The sequence below is a fragment of the Macaca nemestrina genome, chromosome 12, assembly GCF_043159975.1.
Source record: "Macaca nemestrina isolate mMacNem1 chromosome 12, mMacNem.hap1, whole genome shotgun sequence".
Lineage (NCBI taxonomy): Eukaryota > Metazoa > Chordata > Mammalia > Primates > Cercopithecidae > Macaca > Macaca nemestrina.
This window is the reverse complement of record NC_092136.1, coordinates 124,475,470-124,498,810: the sequence shown is the minus strand read 5'-3', so window position 1 is coordinate 124,498,810 and position 23,341 is coordinate 124,475,470. Positions and strand designations below refer to the sequence as shown.

Below are 23,341 nucleotides of genomic sequence, written 5' to 3'. Positions count from 1 at the left end.
TACCACGGATGCAGAAGTCTTTTTCTCCTTACTCTTGGTGTGTGATTAAAAGAAAATTAACAGGGATTTCAGCATCTCTCTATATTGCCAAATATTCATCGAGGATAGTTGAGAGATGCACTATCCAGATCTTCCAAGGAAGGGCTTGTTGGCTGTCTGCTCCCTCTGTGACAGAGCAAGACTCTATCAGAAATAAATAAATAAATAAATAAATAAATAAATAAATAAATAAGTCCTTCTTTCTATTCCCTGCTGACACTGTTGAGCCTCTGAATTACCTCAATGCTACCCCATCTCTAGTCTTTCTAAATACATGAGCCAATAAAGTTATTTATTATTAATGCAAATTTGCATTAGGTTTTATATGATTTGTAACGTAGACCATAAACGAGTTCTGAGATGAGTCCATTGGTAAATATTGGAGACTAAAAGAGACAAGCAGAATGAATCAGAGCTACCTACAAAAACTGGTTCCTGGAGTGGCCTCAAAACTGAGCCCTCCAATTCCAGATCCAGGTCTTATGTATTCATGCAATATGCCTCTTGTCTGATGGTACTTCACTGGGATATCTATTCTTAAAAGCCAAAGAAGCTTGACTAAGGTAGGAGACTTTTCCTTTTTTTTTTTTTTTTTTTTTTTGAGACAAATTCTCTCGCCCAGGTTGAAGTGCAGTGATGCAACCTTGGCTCACTGCAACCTCTGCCTCCAACTTCAAGAGATTCTCCCGCCTCAGCCTCCCGAGTAGCTGGGATTACAGGCGTGTGCCATCACGCCCAGCTAATTTTTTGTGTTAAGTAGAGTCAGGGTTTCGCCATGTTGGTCAGGAGAGACTTTTCCTTTGAAGCTAGTTTTAGCCAACATTATTTTATCTATCCTTGTTACTTACATTATTCACTCTATGCTTGACTTTTAAAAAAAAAAAAATCTCTTGAAGTATAAAAGTTCTAACCATTAAAGATACTTTAAAAATAGGTTGCAGGGCTGGGCATGGTGGCTCACGCCTGTAATCCCAGCACTTTGGGAGGCCAAGGCGGGCGGGTCACAAGGTCAGGAGATTGAGATCATCCTGGCTAACATGGTGAAACCCCGTCTCTACTAAAAATACAAAAAATTAGCTTGGGCATGGTGGCGGGCGCCTGTAGACCCAGCTACTCAGGAGGCTGAGGCAGGAGAATGGCGTGAACCCGGAGGCGGAGCTTGCAGTGAGCCGAGACTGCGCCACTGCATTCCAGAGTGAGATTCCGTGTCAAAAAAAAAAATAGCTTGCCGGCTCTAACAGCAATTTTTGAAAAGGAATTTTAAAAATGTAACCCCTAAAAGGTGTAAGACATGAGGCCTTAAAAGAGAAAATAAGAGGAAAAAGTTCTGGAGAAGATAGTGTGATGGCTGCACAGCAGTGTGAACGTACTAAATCCCACTAAAATGTATACCTTAAAAAGTTAAAATGATAAACTGTATATTTTGTATATTTTACCACAATAAAAATAAATGAAAATAGAATTTTATTTTTTAAAAAAAGCAGTAAGGCTCTCTAGATAACTATTTGGAGAAAGCCAGGTTATTCATTTGTGTGTGTTCTGCTGTAATTGTTTAAATTATCTACTATTAAGAGTCACATTTTCTATATCCCAAATCTTTGGGGATAGCATATTACAGTGGAGAAAGGGGTTTTAAAGACCAACTTGGGCTTATGCTCCAGTTCTGCAATTCACTGTCTGTGGTCAAGTCACATTATCTGAGTCTTTATTTCTAGATATGTAACATATGTAATATTAATTGACCCTTCAGGGTTTGTTTGTGTTTTGTGAGAAGTAATGTTACACATGTAAAATATATCAGACATCACAGACTTTCAGTAAATGCTTGCTAATATATCTTTTAGGAAGCAAGATAGAAGTCATAAAACCTTAGAAGATTTTGATTTGTCTTCCCAGCATCTCTTCTCCCACTTTTTCTAGCAATGGCCCCACCTGTGACTGTGGGGTTAAGTACATGGCCCAGCCTGGGATAGTGTTCTAGTCTCCTTGCTACAGTGATTGATCCAGAGCTGTGCATGTGACCTAAGCCACAGCCTTTTGCCAAGATTATTTTTTAACTAGCTCCATCAAGAGTCTTCTTCTCCTGCCTGCATGACAAGCTGCACTGTCCAATATGTTAACCACTAGATACGTGTGTTAAGTTTAATTACAATTAAATGGAATTTATAATGTATTTCCTCAGTCCCACTAGCCACATGGGCTAATTAATGGCTACTATATTTGGCAGTACAGATACAGCATACTGCCTTATTTCCAATTATTCCTGCTCCCTGAAAAATTTTCTTACATAATGCAAGAAATTCTTCCCTGTTTGTTTCAGATAGCTCCAGTTGAACTTCAGGCACTTACAACCAGATGATCTTGACAAATCACATTCCTTAGTTTGCTGGGCAACAAACCAGATGCAGAATCTTGGAGGCCTGACTTTGGCAAGAATCTGTAAACTAGACAAAGCCAAATCCTGTAAGTACTGCAACAAGGGGAAAAATTGGGGGCTGTCTTCAAGCCACCTCTGCTAACAACTTAGCTAGGGCCTTCTTTGAAGAAATGTGGTTCCTCCCCATGTTGAATCCTGTGTATCACAAATCTATCTTCTTAGTGTCCCTGGCCTAACCAGTGGGGGCTCTGTTTCCCTTGCTGACTAAGCTTTGTTTCTGACGGTCCTGTCACCTGCCTGATCCCTTTTCTCACATCTTGTTTCAGAACTCTCCTTTCCCTACTTAGTTTTTACTTCTGGGCCTGACTGAAGGCAACCTCTTTCAGGGGTACAGCATTATGAACACTAGATAGGAAGCACAGCTCAGTCTAGGCTGTGCCAACTTGTAAAATGTAAAGGCAACCTCTTTCAGGCGTACAGCATTATGAACACTAGACAGGAAGCACAGTTAAGTCTAGGCTGTGCCAACTTGTAAAATGTGTGACTTGGAGCAGGTTATTTAACCTCTCTAAGCTTCACGATCCTCCTGGAAAAAATGAAGAAAAAAAAAATCCCACTGCACAGTGTTGTTAGAAGGTTAAATAAAAAATATTCTAAAAGATAATTTGTAAAGAGCAGTGCAAATATTTTATCAATTATACTTGCTTATAGATGTAGGCGCAGCCTTCCCGGCTATAATATATTTCAGCTCCTAGACAGGGATCCAAGGATCCTGTCGTCTATTACTTTTGAATGTGCCGCCTTCCTCCTCTTCCATATCCCACCACTCTTATTAATGTTTGGAACATAGAGTGTTCTTCACACAGTAGGCAATTATCAGATGCTAGCCAGCTGATTCCCATTTCTGAGCCCCCCTCTTTGGTAGGAGGGTGAACAACGGCAGAGGGTGGCGAATCCTTCCCCTGACACGGTTGGTGGGTCGACACCATCTGAGGATCTAGGAGAAGGGAAACAATGAAGCCTTTCATGAGTTGGGGTGTAATTTGTGGCTTCCCCATGATTTTTCAACCTGTTTGTATTTGAGCACTGAAGCTTTACAAGAACAGATCTCCAGAGACATTCTCCAGAATGTCCTTGCTGCATCTTAAGTAGGTCAGCAAAAGCTGGATCTTTCCAGCCCTTTAATGCTAATTAATTTCTCCTCTTTGTTCCTCTGGAGAGTGGCTGAATAGAGCACGTTTAGCAACCATGGACACAAGCCTGAATCCCTCTCAGTTTCTGAGGGGGCCGGAATTCTATTCAAAAATCAAATATTTACTCTCAGTATAAAAGACTTTGATGTTCTCCTGTTTTCAGTAGAGAAATGGGAGCACCTCCTTGCTGCCCTTCCAAAATTTACCCAGGACCCCATGCCACCCCCGGGATCATGTATTTCTCCCAACAAACTCCACATCTTGTGGAGACACCATATCTCTACAGAACCCTTTTCATCTGAGTAACTCTTCATGTTTACAGAAATCTGCAGCCAGCAAAACCAATGTTCAGGATGAAGGTGCCTTTTGACTCCATTTCTACTTTCTATTTGATGTTTTTCAGAGGCCCCCAGAGTAGGACCACCTAGGAGAACTTTAGAAAGAAAACGAATAGAAAAAAATGGTTCTTGGAGGGGGGCCATTCCTCACTGTCCAGGCATACAGAAAGCTTGTTTTGTTCCGAAGGGAGCTGGCTAATCTGTCTCTTATTCAGAGGTTGCTGTAGGAGCTGGGGCCTGCCTCCTCTCAACACAAAGCCTCATACAAACTCGTTGTTTCCCAGGCAATGTGCTGCAGCTCTACAAATTCTCTGACTGGTGTTTGCCTCCTGAGTCCTCTGTCCTTTAGGAGAAATCAAACTTATGGTAGAGACAACACCAGTACCATTTGCATATAGATTTATACAACAAAAAATAAAAATGAAAATACCTTCATCACTAGGCCAGGCGTGGTGACTCACTCTGTAATCCCAGCACTTTGGGAGGCCCAGGTGGGTGGATCATGAGGTCAGGAGTTCAAGACCAGCCTGGCCAAGATGGTGAAACCTCATCTCTACTAAAAGTACAAAAAAAAAATTGGCCAGGCGTGATGGCGGGCACCTGTAGTCCCGGCTACTCAGGAGGCTGAGGCAGATAAGTGCTCAAACCTGGGAGGCGGAGGCTACAGTGAGCAGAGATCACGCCACTGCATTCATTCCAGCCTGGGTGACAGAGCAAGACTCCATCTCAAAAAAAAAAAAGAAAAGAAAAAGAAAATACCTTCACCAATACCAGCAGGTCCAAGGAGTAGGGAGAGAGGGCTGATTCATATCCAGAGCTTAGGGAGTAGGTCCTGGATGGTAAAAGCTTATACCAGGAGGAGGACTTCCTACTGGTGCTTTAGGGGTTGGTCAAAAGCCTAAGCTTTTTTGGTGATCAGTCTGGGATCTAATCCAAATTCTGCCATTTAACAGCTATGTGACCTCAACAAGCTGCTGACCTCTCAGAAGTTTGTTTTCTTGTTTGTAAGATAGGGTTGGAAGAAATAAATAAGCATATATATATATATATATATATGTGTGTGTGTGTGTGTGTATGTGTGTGTGTGTGTGTGTGTGTGTGTGTGTAGTGGTTAACAGTGTCAAATGCAGAGTAGCACTCTCTCTGTCTCTCTCTCTCTCACACACACACAGAGAGAGAGAGAGAAAGAGAGAGAGAAAAAAAGAGAACAGGGAGGTAAGAAGCCTCAGAAATTAACCTCTCCTTACCCCTCAGAAGCAGCCCCTTAGCTCATATCTGATGGCAGTTGGTGGATAAATACCCCAGCTCCCTATCCCCTAGGAGGCATATTCTTTACTACCACCCAGGGCTCCCAGGAAGAATAAGCTCTAGCTGCCCACAATAGTGATTTACTTTATATGCAGCCTTTACTGGCTTCCTTTCCTTCCAGTTTCATTCCCCCAATATACTACCTGGTTCTGCTGCAATTACCTTTTGGATAAACTATTTGACTTCTTGACTTAGAATTTGCCTCTGAGGAAACCCAAATTAAGATACCAATATTTCTTCAAATTTTTGAAGGCCTAGGTTTTCAAGATCATCCCTGACTCCGTTCTCCTTCTTCAGCTGAATTAGTCAGTTTAGAGCTCATTTCACAGTTTGACATATGCCGTCCTTTTTCCATACCATGTTGTACCAAACCTAGAACTCAGTCCTCTTTGTCAGTATAAATGCACACATGCTAATTGTATTCATTTTCTATGCTACATAACAAATACTGCACATTTAGCAGCTTAAAACAGCATACATGTATTATTATTATTTGAGACAGGTTCTGGCTCTGTCACCCAGGCTGGAGTGCAGTGGTACAATCTCAGCTCACTGGAGCCTCAACCTCCTGGGCTCAAAGGATCCTCTCACCTCAGCCTCCAGAGTCACTGGGACTACAGGCACATACCATCATGCCCGGCTAATTTTTTGTATTTTTTGTGGAGACAGGGTTTTGCATGTTACCCAGGCTGGTCTCCAACTCCTGGGCTCCAGCCATCTACCTGCCTCATCCTCTCAAAGTGCTGGGATTACAGGCATGAACCACCATGCCTGGCAGAATACATTTATTTTCTTACAGTTTCTTTGGGTCAGGAGTTCACGCACAGCTTAGATAGGTCTGCTGCTCAGGGTCTCTCACCAGACTTCAATTAAGGTGTCAGCTGTCCAAGTTCCTTTCTGAAGCCTGGCGGGGGGGGGCCTCTTCCAAGCTCATATGGTTGTTGGAAGAATTCAGTTCCTTGTGGTTGTAGCACTGAGGTTCCTTTTTTTGTTTTGTTTTTTGTTTTTTTTCCTTTGCTGGCTGTTGACTGACAGTGGCTCTCAGCTCCTAGAGGAGGCCAGCAGTTCCTTGCCACAGGGGCCTCTCATGCCATGGTAGTACACTAGACAATCTCTCTCTGGTTTATGTCTTCTATGTTGTAACCTAATCAAGAGGGTGCCTATCCCATCACCTTTGCCATATTTTATTGGCTAGAAGCATACACACATACTGCATTTGAGAATAGTAAAGTTTTGAAGAAGAAGTTTTCTTCAAGTTGAAGTTTTGAAGAAGACAAAGGAGGGGAGGTATACAGTGTAACAATGCAAGCTGCTCTTAAATTTTCTTCAATTCCCCACCATCCCCTCTTCCTGTCTTCATCTCTCTTCTCTTTGTACTTTCCTTGCCCCCAAATTCCTCTTTATTTCTAACGAGGAGCAATTTATCTTTGTGTTCCTTGACTCTTAATGCTCAAGGTCTTACCTTCTACTTCATGTGGCATATCAAGGTAACTTTCTCGCTAAAGAAAATTTCCTCACTCATAGGAATTTTGGCGCCATTAGTTGGAAGGCTTTTTCTCCTTCTGCTACCAATAATGATTCAGGATTTAGTGGAGGAGACAGATACGACTCAATTAATAGCAGGAAGTGAATGAAGGGGAGGAGAAGGCATGCTAAACATAAAAGTCACCACTGATGGGATATTATTAGTAAGCGTGGTTTCTAAACCTCTCTTGTAGTATTATCATTATTCCCTGGAGACAGAGGAACAGGCCAGGTGGGTGGGGACACTCTTACTTCTAATAGTAGAATTACTTAAAATGGTTCTTATTCACATGTCATTCATGTGTGTGTTATTTTTTCTTGTCTTTACTATTAAGTAATTTTTAAATGATTTTTGCTTGTTCATTTGTTTTTAAGTAACATTGGGAGTCCAGGGTCCATCAGTAGATAGCCGTTTACCTTTGGGCAAATTACTTAACCTACTCCTTGGTTTCCTCATCTGAAAAAATGGAGAAGTGAGACAAGGTTATCGTAAGTGTCTCTTGCTGCACAGTGAGTCCGCTGCTCTGTGACTGTTACAAGACCTTCAGTTCTTGGAAGATAGAGTTCAGTTTTACAATTTCTTAGCCTCCTTTTTTGTTTGTTTATTTGTTGTTTTGGGCTGCTCTCACAGAGGTTTGCATTGGGTGGTGATTCGGTTAAAATCACTAGCTTCCTCCTTCCTCCCATTCTAGAGACAGATACTTCTGAGTTTCTGCTGGTGGTGAATTTGTGTTGAGGTGCTCCATCTTGAGCTGCAGGGGCTCTGTCTGGGTGCTCAGTGCAGAGGTGTGAGGACCAGCAGCCAGGGCTGCCGCTGTTGCAGGGGAGAGAAGTCGATTCCAGAGCCCCAGAGGGGTTTCCAAATAAGGAGTATTCTGAAGCAACTGTGTGCAGCGAAGGGGCCAAGAGAACTGGGCTACGCTGCTCAGAAGAGGACAGTGCCCTCAGAAATGAATCTGTCAGAGTGCTCACGAAAGGCAGGGCCGTGGGCCTTGGCTAAGCAAGGGATGACTGCCATCAGTCAAGTAGTTTGTCGACACCATTGTTGGAGCAGCCTCGTTATGCAGAGCTCAGAATTGGGCCCCATGGGGAGACCCAGAGGAATGAAGAATTTCGTTCCCTGCTCCAGAAAGGCTTGCAGGCTCATGAGGAGATGGCCACAATAACCACACTTACTGATCCAAAAATTGGACATGTGGACTAACAAATATAAATATATTTTTGACATTAAAGAAATGTGACATTAATAGTCAGAATATCCCTTAAAAAAATAAAACAGCCAGCATCATCAACAATTACATGAGACAGACACACCCAGAGGAAAAAACTCAAAGAACACAAGGAAGGATAACATAAGGCGAGCCAAGACAGCTGAGATAAACACTCCGTGTCATGTGTGAGGCTGTTACTTTATGTTTCTGTAAGTCAATTGCCTATTGGATCAGTGTCCCCACTCAAAGTGAGCCCCGGTTATTTCTGGGAATTCCCAAGGGGTGCCTCATATGTGTCCATAAACTGTAGCCTCACTCCCTTGCTCACCCCCCTCCCCAACCCCCAGTTGTCCAGCTGCTTGAGAAGCCCCTGTAAAGGAACTAAGGCAAGGGCTTATCCATTCAATATTTGGCAACTGCCTGTTGAGCACCTACTATGTGCCTGCCCTGTATTCGGTACTATGGACAGAGAGACAAATAAGACAGCTCTTAAATCAAAGAACTCTTTGTTAGGAGAGAAAGGCACATAAGTAGATGATTATAAGTTTCTAAAGGCCTACTCATTCACTGGAAGCAAGATTGCAAAATTGCTCCTTGTACATTCAGACGTACAAAGGAAAGGGAATGCCTTTATGTCTTTGTAGTTGCTGTGATCTTCCACATGAGCCTCTCACCCCCCAGGGTAGCAGAGGAAAATATCACTCCATCTCAGTAAGCCCAGTCTGATCCAACCATTTTCACACTGTCTTTAGGTAGCTCAGTCTCTGCTTGGACAGCTCAGGCAATTGTTCAAGCAGTCTTTCCAATTGTCCTCTCCCAACACCAGCTCCTCTCTAATAAGAGTTGGGGTAAATATAGGTGGTGTGGCTGAAGTAACCTTGTGGCAACAGAGGGAGACGGTGTCTGTGGACCTGTGTGGTATTCTCAGGTTTCCCACCAGTCTCTACTCGGAGTCAACATTTTTTCCTGGCCTGGTGAGCTACCTGAGGCTCCCAGCACAGCAGTAGGTGGCCCCAGCTGTTGCCTCTGGCCTCAGAATCCCTGTACATGGCAGTGCCTTTGCTCAGTCTTCTGCTTCCTGCCAGTTCTTTATCTTCTCGGCACTTCTGAGTCTCCTCAAGGGCTTCTGGAAACCTAGAAACCCTTGCAAATTCTGTGCAGGTATAAAGAGCCACCTCTGGGGCAGGGAAGTGGGGATATTGAGAACTTAGATCCTCTTAGTCTCCCTCTAGCACATTTTTCTTTCCACAGTGCTTCAGGATAACAAGGGCAGACTTCAGGCTTTCTATTTTCCAAACACTGCATCCTCCTTTTACTCCCATCCATAAGCCTCAAGGCCCAGCTATCACAGGCCAAGGGGCCATTTATCTATACTCCAGAAGGACTCTGAGATCTAGTCCACAGGCTGATCTATGATATGTCAAGGGGTAGATAAAAGAAATTAGAATACTCTTTTGTCCCTTACAAAGACTGGCTAAGCCTTTCATCTTACTATGGACTTTGAAATGCTATTTTAAATGTCAGAAGCCGCATATTGACTCTTTCTTTTTGTGTACTGCTATAATAACATTAGCTCTTCCAGTGGAAGAAAGGTGCCTTGAGTCATAAACACCAAAATGCAGAAGGAAAAAAGAATCCCCTTTATTGTAATCCCAGCACTTTGGGAGGCCGAGACGGGTGGATCACGAGGTCAGGAGATCGAGACCATCCTGGCTAACACGGTGAAACACCATCTCTACTAAAAATACAAAAAACTAGCCGGGCGAGGTGGCGGGCGCCTGTAGTCCCAGCTACTCGGGAGGCTGAGGCAGGAGAATGGCGTGAACCCGGGAGGCAGAGCTTGCAGTGAGCTGAGATCCGGCCACTGCACTCCAGCCAGGGCGACAAAGCGAGACTCCGTCTCAAAAAAAAAAAAAAAAAAAAAAAAAAAAGAATCCCCTTTATATATTTCAGAATGTTTTCGGAGAGTTCTGTGAAGTTCAGTGCCTCCCAACTCTTCTCCCTCTGCCGAGGCTCAGAAGGGCTATGTAATAATGCTTCAGTTCTGGAAAGTTGAAGAATATTCAGAGAGATAATTGCTGCATTTACAAAACCAAGACCAGGGTTTAGGGATGATCAAGAAGGAAGTTGTGAAGTTTGGTCTCCCAAAAATATAAAGATCCCAGCATGAATGAAAAAAGAAACAAGAAAAGGCAATTTTTAAAAAATTTAAAATGTCATCTCTGTAACAAAAGATTTGCTAGGTACTCTTCTATACCAAATCTTCATCAATCTTCCCAACAATTCCCCTCAAGAAAGCTATTATTTTCCCCATTTTACAGATGAGAAATTGGAGGCTCAAAGAGGTTGCAAGCCCATCCCAAGATCACAGTTACTAGGCATCCATTCCCTTGGCCGCCCTCATGAAATGGTGTGAACACATGAATGGGGGTCAGAGTAGAGCTAGGGTGTTTCTCCTCTTCACAGCCTTGAGACAGGAGCGCAAAGCTAGGCTCCTAAGCTGATAATAGAACCCTAGGATGCTGGCTATTAGGACATTACCTTCATTTTGCTCTGACATGTTCTAGAAAATTGGCTGAAAGCAGGGGAATGAACAGAGTGGCTTCTGGAAAGAGGTCTCCAGCATCTATGTGGTTCTATGATAGAAGAGAAAATTCCAAGCCAGAGAAAGACAAGTGTAAAAATAATAGAATTCAAGCTGTTTTCCAGTCTTCTTCCTTTGGGATGGAACAGGGGTTTTCCATTTCTTCAGCAATTCTCTGGAGTCTTTCACTTCCCAGTTTTTTAAAAGCTCTTCTCCCTCCCTTTTCAGAGCTTATTGGAGGTCTGTCCTGGCATGTACCCTCCTCCTCAGGGAGAAGGACTGTGAGGTAGAGACAGGGTAGGTTGGGACACAAAATCCAGTTAAGTGTGTGTCCCAGCTCAGTGCTCTGAGCCCAGATCCTCATCTCCCCAGGTAGTGGGGCTCAGCACCGACAAGCAACCAACTGCTGGGCTGCCGGCGCCCCCCATGTTGGAACCTGAGTTGGAGATTATCTCCTAAGCAGATACCCGCTTCCAAACTGGGGATGTAGGGCTAGGAAACTAGAAAATGCCAGGTCTGAGGGAGAGGAAAGAACAAGTCCAGCAATACACAGAGCTCTGTGTATTCAGAGGGAAGTTGGCAGGGTTGTGTTCGGGCAGAGAAACTCCGAGTGGTACAAAGGGGACGTGCCCAGAGTGGAGAAATCATGCTAATTGTCTCCACTAGAGCTGGAGAACGCCATCCAAAATGAAGAGAGAAAGGGGAGCCCTGTCCAGAGCCTCCAGGGCCCTGCACCTCGCTCCTTTTGTCTACCTTCTTCTGATCCAGACAGGTAGGAGGCCAGAGGGTAAGAAAGGGTCTGAAGAAAGGACCCGGGGCTTTTGCAGCAGAGGGAGGGGAGAGTGGAGGGCCTGAATGCCTTTGGGGCGGGAGTAGGGGAGAGCTCAGCTGCCGTGGGAAGCATCTCAGGGAATTCAGGCATTAGTGTTGAGCATATTTCTTTATTCCGTGTGCCTCCCGCGCGGCCCCTGCCCCCTTCCCCCAAAAGGCTGCATGACTTTGGAGCTCCCACGGCATTCAGTACATTAGATGGCGGGCACTGGGCCATTTCGTATGGGATGACTTGTTGGCGTGGGCCAGTCCGGCATTCTTTCCAAGGGATTGTGGTGGGGCTTGAGGGGCGGGGGTAGGGGAAATCTTCTTTTTGTACCTCCCCAGTCCCCGACTCTGGCCTCTCTGAGTGTGGAAGAGTAAGGCAGATGAAAGAATCTTTGGAGATAATGAGCCTCCTAGTGTGGGATAGCCATACCCATCTATCCATAATTCACTCCACTCCATAGCTGCTTACCTCCTCTACCGCCCCCTACCAATCCTTCGAGAAGTGATCTTATTTAAGTATACCTATTTATGAGTACATACACATATGCGCGCGCACGCGCGCGCGCACACACACACACACACACACACACACACAGTTACAGAGTGCTGAGGAATTCACAACTTAGTGGGGCAAAGAGATGCAGAGATCTTTTTACTAAACTGCAGGAACTATCATAAGTCAATTATGCAGAGAATGCATAGCAATCAGAGAAAGGTCACCTACCCCATCCGGGAAGGTGGTGCTGGTGGAGCGGGGGTTGATACGGTAGGACACAGGGTGTGGGAATATCAGGGGGAGGTTTTCTGGTAGAAGGAATGTGTGCACTGAATTTTAAAAGATGGGGAAAAAAGGTAGGAGTATAAGTGGGTGTTAGGGTTGGGAAATGAGCAAAGGTCAACAGCTTGAAATAACATCAAGTGTTTAGTCGGAGCCCAGCAGTTCATCACTGCTGGAGAGAAAAGCATGAATTGAGTTAGGCAAGAGCTTTGTAAACCAGACTCATAATCTAGGGGTTGAGAGGTGGGGGAGTGAGCGGTTTTTAATTTGGGGACTGTCGGGGTTACACATACCTTTCAGATAGCTTACTCACTCTGCAGGGGACCATTGCAGGGGAAACTGGAGGCAAATAAAATAAGAAAGGAAGTTTGCATTCATTTTCTAGGATTCCTGTAACAAAATACCACAAACCGAGTGGCTTAAACAATAGAAATGCATTATCTCAAAGTCCTGGAAGCCAGAAGTGGGAGATCGAGGTGTCAGCAGGGCCATGCTCTCTCTGAAGCTTCTAGGGAGGGTTCTGCCTTAGGGTTCTCTCCTAGCTTCTGGTAATTCCTTGACTTGTGGCCGCATCACTCCAGTCTTGGTATGGCATTCTCCGTGTTTGCATGTCTGTGTCCACATTTCCCCTTTTTATAAGGACACATACTAGATTAGGTCCACCCTACTCCATTATGATCCCTTCTTATTAGATCTGCAGTAACCCCATTGACAAATAAGATCACATTCTGAAGTACTTGGGGGTTAGGACTTCAACATATGAATTTGAGGGGAACACAGGTCAAAAAGCTATTGCAATAGATCAGGAGAGAAATAAGAGAAATAACATGGACTAAAATTAGAATAAAGATAGAGGGAATGAGGCACGCTGAGAAAATGTTTTAGAGGTAAAGTCAGGAGCTAGTGACCTGTAGGAAGTAGGAGGATTTAGGGAGGGAGGGAGGATTGCTGTGTGAAACCTTAAACAAAAAAATGAGTATCATACATGTTTAGATTGAAATACCTATGAGGCTTCCGTGTGAAGATGTTACATAGCCTGGAGTTGGGTGGCAGAGAGGTCAGGGTTGGAGAGAGGTATTTGGCAGCTGTCAGGCCATAGGTGAGAGTTAAAACAATAAAAATAGATAATATTACTTAGGAGGGGAAAAATATGGGATGAAAATGAAACATCATGTAACCTCAAGATTTGTAGAGGAAGGCAGAGGAAGAAATGCCTATTAAGGAGACAAAGAGGGAACAGTCAGAGAGACAGAAGGACTAGAAGCCTGTGGTACTGTCCAGAAAATCAAGGGAGTTGAGAGTTTTCAGGAGTAAACCAACACCACTGAATGTGACAAAGACCTGAAAGAGCCCATTGGATAAGGCAATTAAGAAGTTACTGTTGGCTTTGGTGAAATGACAATGAGCTGCAGAAATAATGAGAGCTGAAGGTATGGAGATAGTGAGTTGAGAATAGGGGGAATGACACAAATATACAAAGCAGAGATGACCCTAAACTCTTTCTGGTCATCAAATGGTAGGGAAAAAAATTACAGAAAGATCACATCAGTCAGTAAGACTGGGACAAAACAAAAGGTGATCAAGGATATTGTATGTGGAAAAACGTAACTTAGTAAATACATCAAAACATTCTAAATGTGGCCAGGAGTGGTGGTTCATGCTTGTAATCTCAGAACTTTGGGAGACCTAGGCAGTTGGATGGCTTGAGCCCAGGAATTCGAGACCAGCCTGGGCACCATGGTGAAACCCCATCTCTATAAAAATGTAAAAATTAGCCAGACCTAGTGGTGCACGCTTGTAATTCCAGCTACTCAGGAAGCTGAGGTGGGAGGATTTCTTGAACCAGGGAGGTCAAGGCCTCAGTGAGCCATGATCATGGCACTGCACTTCAGCCTGGGTGACAGAGTAAGAACCTTTCTCAAAAAAAAAAAAAAAAGTTATAATGTAAGTTATGCTGATAGGATATTAGTTAATGACCTATGATAGATAAGAGGTAAGTGCTGGGAGAGGCCATTGTACTGCTGTGGACTAAAGAGTAATAAGAGCTGAGATTCTAGAAGGAATCCCTCCCATCCCTAATATATTATTTAGGAAAATGTCTGCTTCTGGGAACAATAAATTCCAAAATTTAAGTTCCTGGCATTAACTATGTGATAGTCCATTGTAGTTTCAGACTAGGCCTGGGAAGAGGAAGGACTCTACTCCATGAAGTTTTTCAGGGACCAAGCCAATGGAGCCCTATCAACTTTGACATGCGCTTCCAAAGATCACCATGAGGTTTATCTTCTTTTCTTCCAGGTAGAGAATTTTATTTTATTTTTTTAATGGAGAGACATACTACAAGGAAGACTTTGCTAAACAAGGTCTGTAAGTGATATGTATCACTTGCACTAGTTCTCTTTGCTATGACTCAGTCAAATGGCCATACTTCACAGCAAGGGAAGCTGGCTGGGAAATGTAGTTTTTAAGATTGGCACTAAAGGGGAGACTGGACCATGTGGCCCTGGCTCCCCAAGATTTACCTTAATCTTGTACTATGGCAGACACTACCAAGCTAGCCCTGAGGCGTCACAGAGCACACAGTCTTTAACAGTCTGGCCCTGACATGGACAAATGAAGCTTTTCTAAATTCATCATTTTTATTTCCCAATTTTTAAATTCTAATTTATGAAATGTTCAAATAAGAATTTTCTAGAGACCAGGACATTAACTGACAGACATAGGCACAGCATGCCATAAATCTAGGTAATCTGATTTCCATGGTTTTATTGTCTGGAATACAAGAGATTCCATCCTCTAGGCACCCAATAGAAACAAGTCTCTTACCTGGGTTCCATGCTCTTTAGCCCCAAGTTCACCCCCACATTGCAGGTGCTGTCATTTTTAAAATTGTTTATTAAAAATTACATACAAGAAAGTACATTTAGCATAAAGATACAGTTTGGTGAGCCTTTAAAAAGTTAACAAACCCATGTAATCAACCCCCAGATCAAGAAACAACATTTTGGCACCTCAGAATCACCCTCATACTATCTCAGTTACTACTGTCTTCCCTCTGGGATTATAGTGGTATCCTAACTTCTAATGCAAATTAATTTTGCATGTCTTTCTATAAGTGGTATCATATGTATTCAATCTTCTATGTCTGAACATCAAGTTTGTAGGATTCATCTATGTTGTTGTCTTAGTTTTTTTGGTCTCACTGCTGTATAGTATTCCATTGTATGAATATGCCACAATTTATTTCTCTATTCAACTTTGATAGACACTTTGGTTGTTTCCAAACCAACCCAACCAACTTAGCCCTGTTGGGGCTTTATGAATAGAGTTGTTACTATTATACATCCTATAATGGTACATGTCTTTTGGAGAACAGATATGGGCATTTCTTTCGGGGATACACCTAGGAGTAGAATTGCTTAATTATAGGGTATTTGTGTGTTTAGCTTTCATAGATATGGCCAAACAGTTTTCAAAAATGAATGTATCAGTTTACGCTCCTATCAACATGTATGAGAGTTTCAGATGATCCATATCTTCCCAATAATTGTATTTTCTTTTTCTCCTTTTGGCCATCCTAGTGGGTATGAACCAGTATCAAATTCTGGTTTAAGGTTGGTATGATGGCTCACATCTGTAATCCCAGCACTTTAAGAGGCCAAGGCATAAAGATTGCTTGAGGCCAGGAGTTCAAGACCAGCGTGGGCAATGTAGTAAGACCTCTTCCCTATAAAATTTTTTTTAATTAGCTGAATGTGGTGGTGTGTTCCTGTAGTCTCAGCTACTTGGGAGGTTGAGACAAGAGAATCTCTTGAGCCCAGGAGTTTGAGGCTGCAGTGAGGTATGGTCATGCCACTGCAGTCCAGCCTGGGAAACAGGGTGACACCTTGTCGCTGGAAAAAAAAAAAAAAAAAAAGTTTAAAATTGTATTTCTATTAAAATTAATGTGCCAATTTTCCTATTGTGTTGTTTTAATTTCTTTAAAATTGTGAACTTGTGGGAGTTTAAATTATATATTTTGCTTATGAGCCTTTTATAGTATATATGTATTACAAACATCTCCTCCCACTTTATGGTTTGCCTTTCATTTTCATAATAGTATCTTTTGATGAACAGAAGCTCTTAATTTTATTGAGTCTAATGTATCATTTCCTTCTTTGATGGTTGCCACTTTTGTGTCCTTTATAAGAGATCTGTGTCTGCCCTCAAGTCAAGGACGTAGTCTGTTTTCTTTTTCAAACGTTATTGTTTTACCTTTCATATTTAGATCTGCAATCCATCCAAAGGTAATGTTTGTGTAAGGTGTGAGGTAAGGGTCAATTCATTTTTATCCTACATGGCCCAGCACTATTTTGTGAAAAGAACTTTTCTCCCTGCACTGCAGTATCACCTTTGTCATCATTTGAGCAATCATATTTAAGTCTGTTTTCAGACTTTCTATTGATCTATTTGTCTATCTTCGTGTCAAGATCACAAAGTAAACCTCCTGGGATTTTGATTGGCATTGTATTAAACTGTAAATCAGTTTAGGAGAATTGACAGCTTAACAAGAGTGACTGTTCCAGTCCACAAACATGGTAAATCTCTGTGTGCCATCTTGATACCTATTAACTAGGTACACATTCCTGAACATCTACACTCCTTAGATTGTAGATTAAAAGCTACCAGCTCCTTTCCTTCTGGATCCCAAAAGCCTTCTTCACAGCTTCTGTTTCCTGGTTTTCTCTCACATCCCTGAATAACTGGCGCTTCAAATGACTTGTAGGCCTCAACAGGATAACAACATAAGAATACAACACAGCAGCCCCAATATCCACACAATAAGTGATGCACCTATACAGTAACAGCAAAGGAAGGGGGTGGTTTTCTCAGATCCTCATTAATTAGGAATAATATTAAAAACCAAAAGCAGAAACAATATGTTTTCCTTTTAGGAAACCGAGGTGTTCTGCCCTTGGATTATTAGATGCAGTTCTGGCTACCACACCATAAAAGGAAATAATACAGTTGGAGAAAGCCCAAGGAAGGGTATCTATGACGGCCAAAAGGATGAAGAGACTTCTTTGTGGAGACAGACCCAAACTAAACCAAAAACTTTTCAGATGAAAAGGGACATGGCAGCAACCTTTGGTGTTAGGAATATGGATAAGGTGTGTATAGACCAAGTCCTAGAACACATATTTGGCACTACCCACATTGGCACTTTTAAAAGGTAAATTTAAGACAAATACTGGCGAAAGGAAACTTTGGCTCAGCAAAGGGAACACATAAAAATGAGTGGATGGTGATTTCTCTAAGGGACTACCCTATTAAGAAAAGCCAAGGCTATCTGCAGATGCATTCTTATACCCTAAAGTTTGACATTCCCCAGCATCACAGCAGCTCAAAATCCTACCTGAGGAGTGCCCAACGACCTACTCCAGTACTGCATTGTTGAGGTTGATAAGGTACAACTTGCTGAGCTCTCATTTCCTTTTCTTCAGCCTCTGGTGGGAACAGAAACTTTCTACATTATGATGCCTTGGAGACAATGATTAAGTTAATCGCTTCTCAAGGTTGAGCGGTCCTAGTCCTTTTATTTCCACTCTGGACCTTAGTTGTGAGCTATTTCCTCATTTCTGTGTCGTGCTTTGGCTTCTGTCCCAGTTCTCTGTGTCCCTTGAAAATTGTGGAACCCTGAACTTAATACAGAGCATGATTTTGGCTACAGTTTTTGGGAAACAGTGTTTGCTCAGCAAACTGCTCTGTCAGCTTTCAAGAAAGACTCCTTCATTCACTTATGAACACATGTGATACATCCTTTTGACCCACGGACATGCCCATGTTCACAGGCATGATGAGGGGACTTATCTAAAGGAGGGTAAGGCCTCAGGCAATCTGTAGGCCATAACTCCTCCAATATTCTTATCCAGAACAAATCTACTTTAAATGGGCAGAAAGGCCTCAGGGAGAAATAGATAGCGAAAAGGCTCCTAGGACTTTGGATGGGACAGGAGAGCGTGGAAGCCAGGAAAGCTCCAGGAGGCCACAGAAGATAGAAGCGAAGGGGGAAATCCCTTCTACTTGTTTTTGAGGTTGTCACTGTCCAGACTGTAGAAGAAGGAAATGAGAATCCTCAAAGTTTGGTGCTTGGGGTCATTATACCTGTGAAGCCCGAATATCTGAGACAGGTCTCAGTTAATTTACAAAGTTTATTTGCCAAAGTTGAGGACGTATGCCTGTGACACAGCCTCAGGGGGTCCTGATGAGATGTGCCCAAGGTGGTCAGAGCACAGTTTGGTTTCATACATTTTAGGAAGACATTAGACATCAATCAACATATGTAAGACGAACATTGGTTTGGTCCGGAAAGGTGGGACAACTCTTAAGTGGGGAGAGGGCTTCCAGGTCATAGGCAGATAAGAGACAAATGGTTGCATTATTTTGAGTTTCTTTTTTTGATTAGTCTTTCCAAAGGAGGCAATCAGATATGCATTTATCTTAGTGAGCAGAGGGGTGACTTTGAATAGAATGGGAGGCAGGTTTGCTATAAGCAGTTCCCAGCTTGACTTTTCCCTTTAGTTTAGTGATTTTGGAGCCCCAAGATTTATTTTCCTTTTACACACCAATTTACTAAACTCCAGGATGCCTCTGCATATGTAACCCTCACCTACATAGCATACTACTGCACATTGGGTCCCAAGAAAGGAGGTAGATGTTCCCCAGCTATTTGATCATCACCCCAGTGGCCTTTAATAAAGCTCATGACTTTTTTCAGGACCACCTCTTGTTATACATACCAAAGCCTATTTGCCTACTCAGGGAAATTTGAAAGTTTGCTTTTCTAAATCAAGCCATGCCTTGGACCTAATTTCTTAATCACAAAAATTAAGAATTGGAAGAAACCTTATGGATCCTGTGGTCAAATGGACTTTAGTCTGATGCACAGAGCCAGTAGGGATTCCTAGTTGCTCCTTAGGTTATTGAGGGGGACAGGACTCATCCCCACCACCTCTTCTACCAAAGCAGGTGAGATGGAACCATATTTCATTTGTCCGTTTTTATTTAAGATTTTGTGGGAAGAAAGTATCATTAATTTTTAAAAGTCTGAAAATAGTTTATGTTGTTCATTTTGCTTGCCCCAAATTAAGATTTTCATTCAACAGCAAGCATATGATATTCACACATTCAGCTTTAATCAGTAGAGCTGTCTCTTCTGCTTTATTTTACTTATTTATTTATATTTTGAGATGGAGTCTGGCTCTGTCGCCCAGCCTGGAGTGCAGTGGTGCAATCTTAGCTCACTGCAACCTCCACTTCCTGGGTTCAAGTGATTTTCCTGCCTCAGCCTCCCGAGTAGCTAGGATTACAGGCATGTGCCACCACGTCCAACCTGTTTCTTCTACTTTTAAGGTTTTATCATTCTAACATTCCTGGCAGGTAGCAGATCGTAGAATGTCAGAGCTAGGGCCAGGTGTGGTGGCCCACACCTGTAATCCCAGCACTTTGGGAGGCCAACACAGGTGGATTGCTTGAGCTCAGGAGTTCAAGACCAGCCACCTGGGCAACATGGTGAAATCCCGTTTCTACAAAAAATACAAAAAAAAAAAAAACTAGCCAGGCATAGTGGCACATGCCTGTGGTCCCAGCTACTTGGAAGGCTGAGGTGGGAGGTTCACTGGATCCTGGGAGGCAGAGGTTGCAGTAAGCCAAGGTCATGCCACTGCACTTCAGTCTGGGTGACAGAGTGAGACCTTGTCTCAAAAAAAAAAAAAAAAAAAAAAAGTCAGAGCTAAGAAGGTCCCTAGAGATCTTCTGGTCCTGCTACTTCAATGTACAGAGGAGGAAGCTGAGGCCCAGCAAAGTGTAAAAATAGCCAGTTGGGCTTTCCTTGGCCATTTCCAAAGATGAGGAGCTTACTACTTAGCAAAGCACTTTTTCCAAAAATTGATCTCATATGTTTAGTAAATAAAATTTGCTTTGATCTTCACCACCAACCTTTTAGCTTAATTGCCTCTTGGTTTGGTCTGGCCCTCTAAGCACAAGGAGAGAAATAAGGAATGAAAAGGTACAGTTCAGTTTCCTCAGCACTGAACGGCAGCAGCAGCAGAGTGAGAAATAAGGGTGAGAAAGCAAGAGGGAGATTCAGAGGGAATGACTGCCAAAGGAAGTGGCAGCGGGTGCAGAGGGACTGAGAATCTGGCATGTATGTGCCTGTTCAGCTAAACTCAGCTCAGCTCCCAACTGGCGTCCTCTCCAGAAGACCCTCCTTCGGGTGGTAGGATTGCTCTGCAAGGCTAGGTGACATCAAATAGCAGTGTCTTTTCAGGTCCCAAAGCTCCTAAGAGGTCTCTGAAATGCCCTCTGGATAGGGCATCCATTGGACAAGTGGTAAAATCCCAGAATTACAGGGCTGGAACAAACCAATGAGACCATCCAGCCTACTACTCCTTTTATCTATGGGAAATCTGAGCTCCAAGGAGATGGGACCCTCCTAAGTCACGTATCAATAATAGGGCCCAACACTCTGCTCAGTTTTGTGTTCTGTCTGCTATATGACAATGACAAATATGCATATTGTACTTTCCAATCTTGTGAACTTGATAAGGCAGTTGCTGTTGGGGTTTTTTTGTTTTTGTTTTTTCTGAGATGGAGGAGTCCTCTGTCACCCAGGCTCGAATGCAGCAGCACTGTCTCAGCTCACTGCAACCTCTGCCTCCCGGGTTCAAGCGATTCTCGTGTCTCAGCCTCCCGAGTAGCTGGGATTACAGAAGCGTGCCACAATGCCCAGTTAATTTTTTGGTATTTTTAGTAGAGACGGGGTTTTGCCATGTTGGCCAGGCTGGTCTCAAACTCCTAACCTCAGGTGATCTTCCTGTCTTGGCCTCCCAAAGTGCTATGATTACAGGCGTGAGCCACCGTGCCCAGCCTTGTTATTATTATCCTTATTTTACAAATGAGAAGAATGAGGCTTAAAATGATTATGTACCCAAATCCACATAGCCAGTAAGAGGTAGGTAGAGCCCAGCCTGAAAAAGCTTTTCTGATTCTCAGCTCTTTGTTCTGCCCATCCCAAATCCCTCTTCTAGGGGTCCAGATTGGGCTGGAGTTTGGGTGAATTCCAAAAACCACCTTCCTAGTTGCAGGACTGTAAGACACTACATGCGTCTGCAAAAAAGACAGGGGAGGCTCCTGGTATAACTAGAAAGTGGTCAAGTTGTCTTCAGGCCCCTAAGCTTTCCCTTTACTGGCACTGTCTCATGACCTACTCCTTTCTTTGTGAATCTGTGTTCCGTGCTTTCTCCATCTCCTCACCCTCCCAATCCCCAATCGAGAAGATCTGACAAATTCACCCAGAGGTCTAATGACTTATAAGCTTCATGGGGGTAGGGATTTTTGTCGGCTTTGCTCATTGATATATCCTAAAGACAAAGAAAAGTGTCTGGCAGATAGGAGATGTTCAATATTTTTACGAATGGAGCTCATAGGGTGTGGGTGTGCTAGACTCTTCCACAAGAGAAAGGCAATGGACAAAGTGCCAGAGAGGCAAAGGGCCAGGTAGAAGAAGGACTGAAGGCCGTGAGATGGCTGTGAGAGAGAACAAAGGGGCAGAAGTGCACAGAGCTACTATGGGGGAGGAGATAGCACCCAGGCTTAAGAAGCCAGGATTGGCAGGGAGTAAAGAGCCAGAGGGCGAGGCTTTGGGAGATCAGAAGACTTAAAGTTGGGAGTGGGCTAAGGAGCCCAGGGTCTGACGCTTCCCTCTTCCTCATGGGCCTCTGTTCACAGACCCCCTGGAGGGGGTGAACATCACCAGCCCTGTGCGTCTGATCCATGGCACCGTGGGGAAGTCGGCTCTGCTTTCTGTGCAGTACAGCAGTACCAGCAGCGACAGGCCTGTAGTGAAGTGGCAGCTGAAGCGGGACAAGCCAGTGACCGTGGTGCAGTCCATTGGCACGGAGGTCATCGGCACCCTGCGGCCTGACTATCGAGATCGTATCCGGCTCTTTGAAAATGGCTCCCTGCTTCTCAGCGACCTGCAGCTGGCTGATGAGGGCACCTATGAGGTTGAGATCTCCATCACCGACGACACCTTCACTGGGGAAAAGACCATCAACCTTACTGTAGATGGTAAAGTGCTCTGGCAGGGAAAGAGGCAAGACTGGCAGGTGGGACTGGGGAAGGGTCTGCCCAGCGCACCAGCTAGACCAAGGGAAAACCAACCCGAAAGGCACTTGGGAGCTGAGAATGAGGCAAGTGGACGTTAGAAGTTGGCAGACAGGCACAGCACAGCTAACATGTAGAGTGATTGCCATGTGCCAGAAACTATTCTAAGTGCTTTGCATATGTTGACTCACTTAATGCTTATAATAATCTGGGGATAGTTAATATCATCATCCCCATTTTGCAGATGAGGAAAGTGAGCTACTGAAAGGTTCAATAACTTGCCCAAGGTCACACAGCTAGAAGTGATAGAGCCAAGATTTGAACCTAAACAGTAGGACCCAGGCTTAGCCCAACTAAAATATCTTCCTGGCTGGGTCAGTTTAAGACATTAAAGCCCAGGGTTCATGGGAAGGCATTTAGAAAGAGGGAATGAGGGCAACGCCATGTCTGCATTGTTCAGCATTGTACCCACTATGCCTAGTTGGTGCTCCATAAATAATCAGTGAAACAAATGAATAAGTGATGGGAAAGGACTGGACTTAGGCTGTCTGAAGTCTTCTCAGCCCACAGATTGAGTTGGAAGGTAGCGTTAAAGGTGTGTTCGAAGGCAAGGAGCTAAAAAGGGGAAGGGAGACACTTCTTAGCCAATGACTCACAGGCTCCCCCATTCCTGTGGCTTAGTGCCCATTTCGAGGCCACAGGTGTTGGTGGCTTCAACCACTGTGCTGGAACTCAGCGAGGCCTTCACCTTGAACTGCTCACACGAGAATGGCACCAAGCCCAGCTACACCTGGCTGAAGGACGGCAAGCCCCTCCTCAATGACTCGAGAATGCTCCTGTCCCCGGACCAAAAGGTGCTCACCATCACCCGCGTGCTTATGGAGGACGACGACCTGTACAGCTGCGTGGTAGAGAACCCCATCAGCCAGGGTCGCAGCCTGCCTGTCAAGATCACCGTATACAGTGAGTTTTCCTGCAGGCTTTCCTTTAGGACTCAAAGCCCCAAGAGGCAGGTGACCATGAG

At 43.8% G+C, this 23,341-nt stretch overlaps 1 protein-coding gene across 4 annotated transcripts in view; it reads left to right on the top strand.

Annotated features, from left to right (window-relative positions):
* Positions 1-23,341, top strand: part of LOC105476276 (hepatic and glial cell adhesion molecule) — a 31,467-nt gene that overhangs the window by 3,687 nt on the left and 4,439 nt on the right. Inside the window, exons 2-4 of one of the 4 annotated variants that reach the window (XM_071076021.1) lie at positions 2,360-2,502; positions 21,940-22,281; positions 22,999-23,280. In XM_071076021.1, coding sequence (XP_070932122.1) covers positions 2,442-2,502; positions 21,940-22,281; positions 22,999-23,280 — 685 coding nt within the window. In that variant the 5' untranslated portion in view covers positions 2,360-2,441. Of the gene's footprint in view, positions 1-2,359; positions 2,503-10,888; positions 11,347-21,939; positions 22,282-22,998; positions 23,281-23,341 lie in introns of those variants that run through there. The other 3 variants (XM_071076020.1, XM_024791046.2, XM_011732050.3) reach the window with 3 other exon arrangements.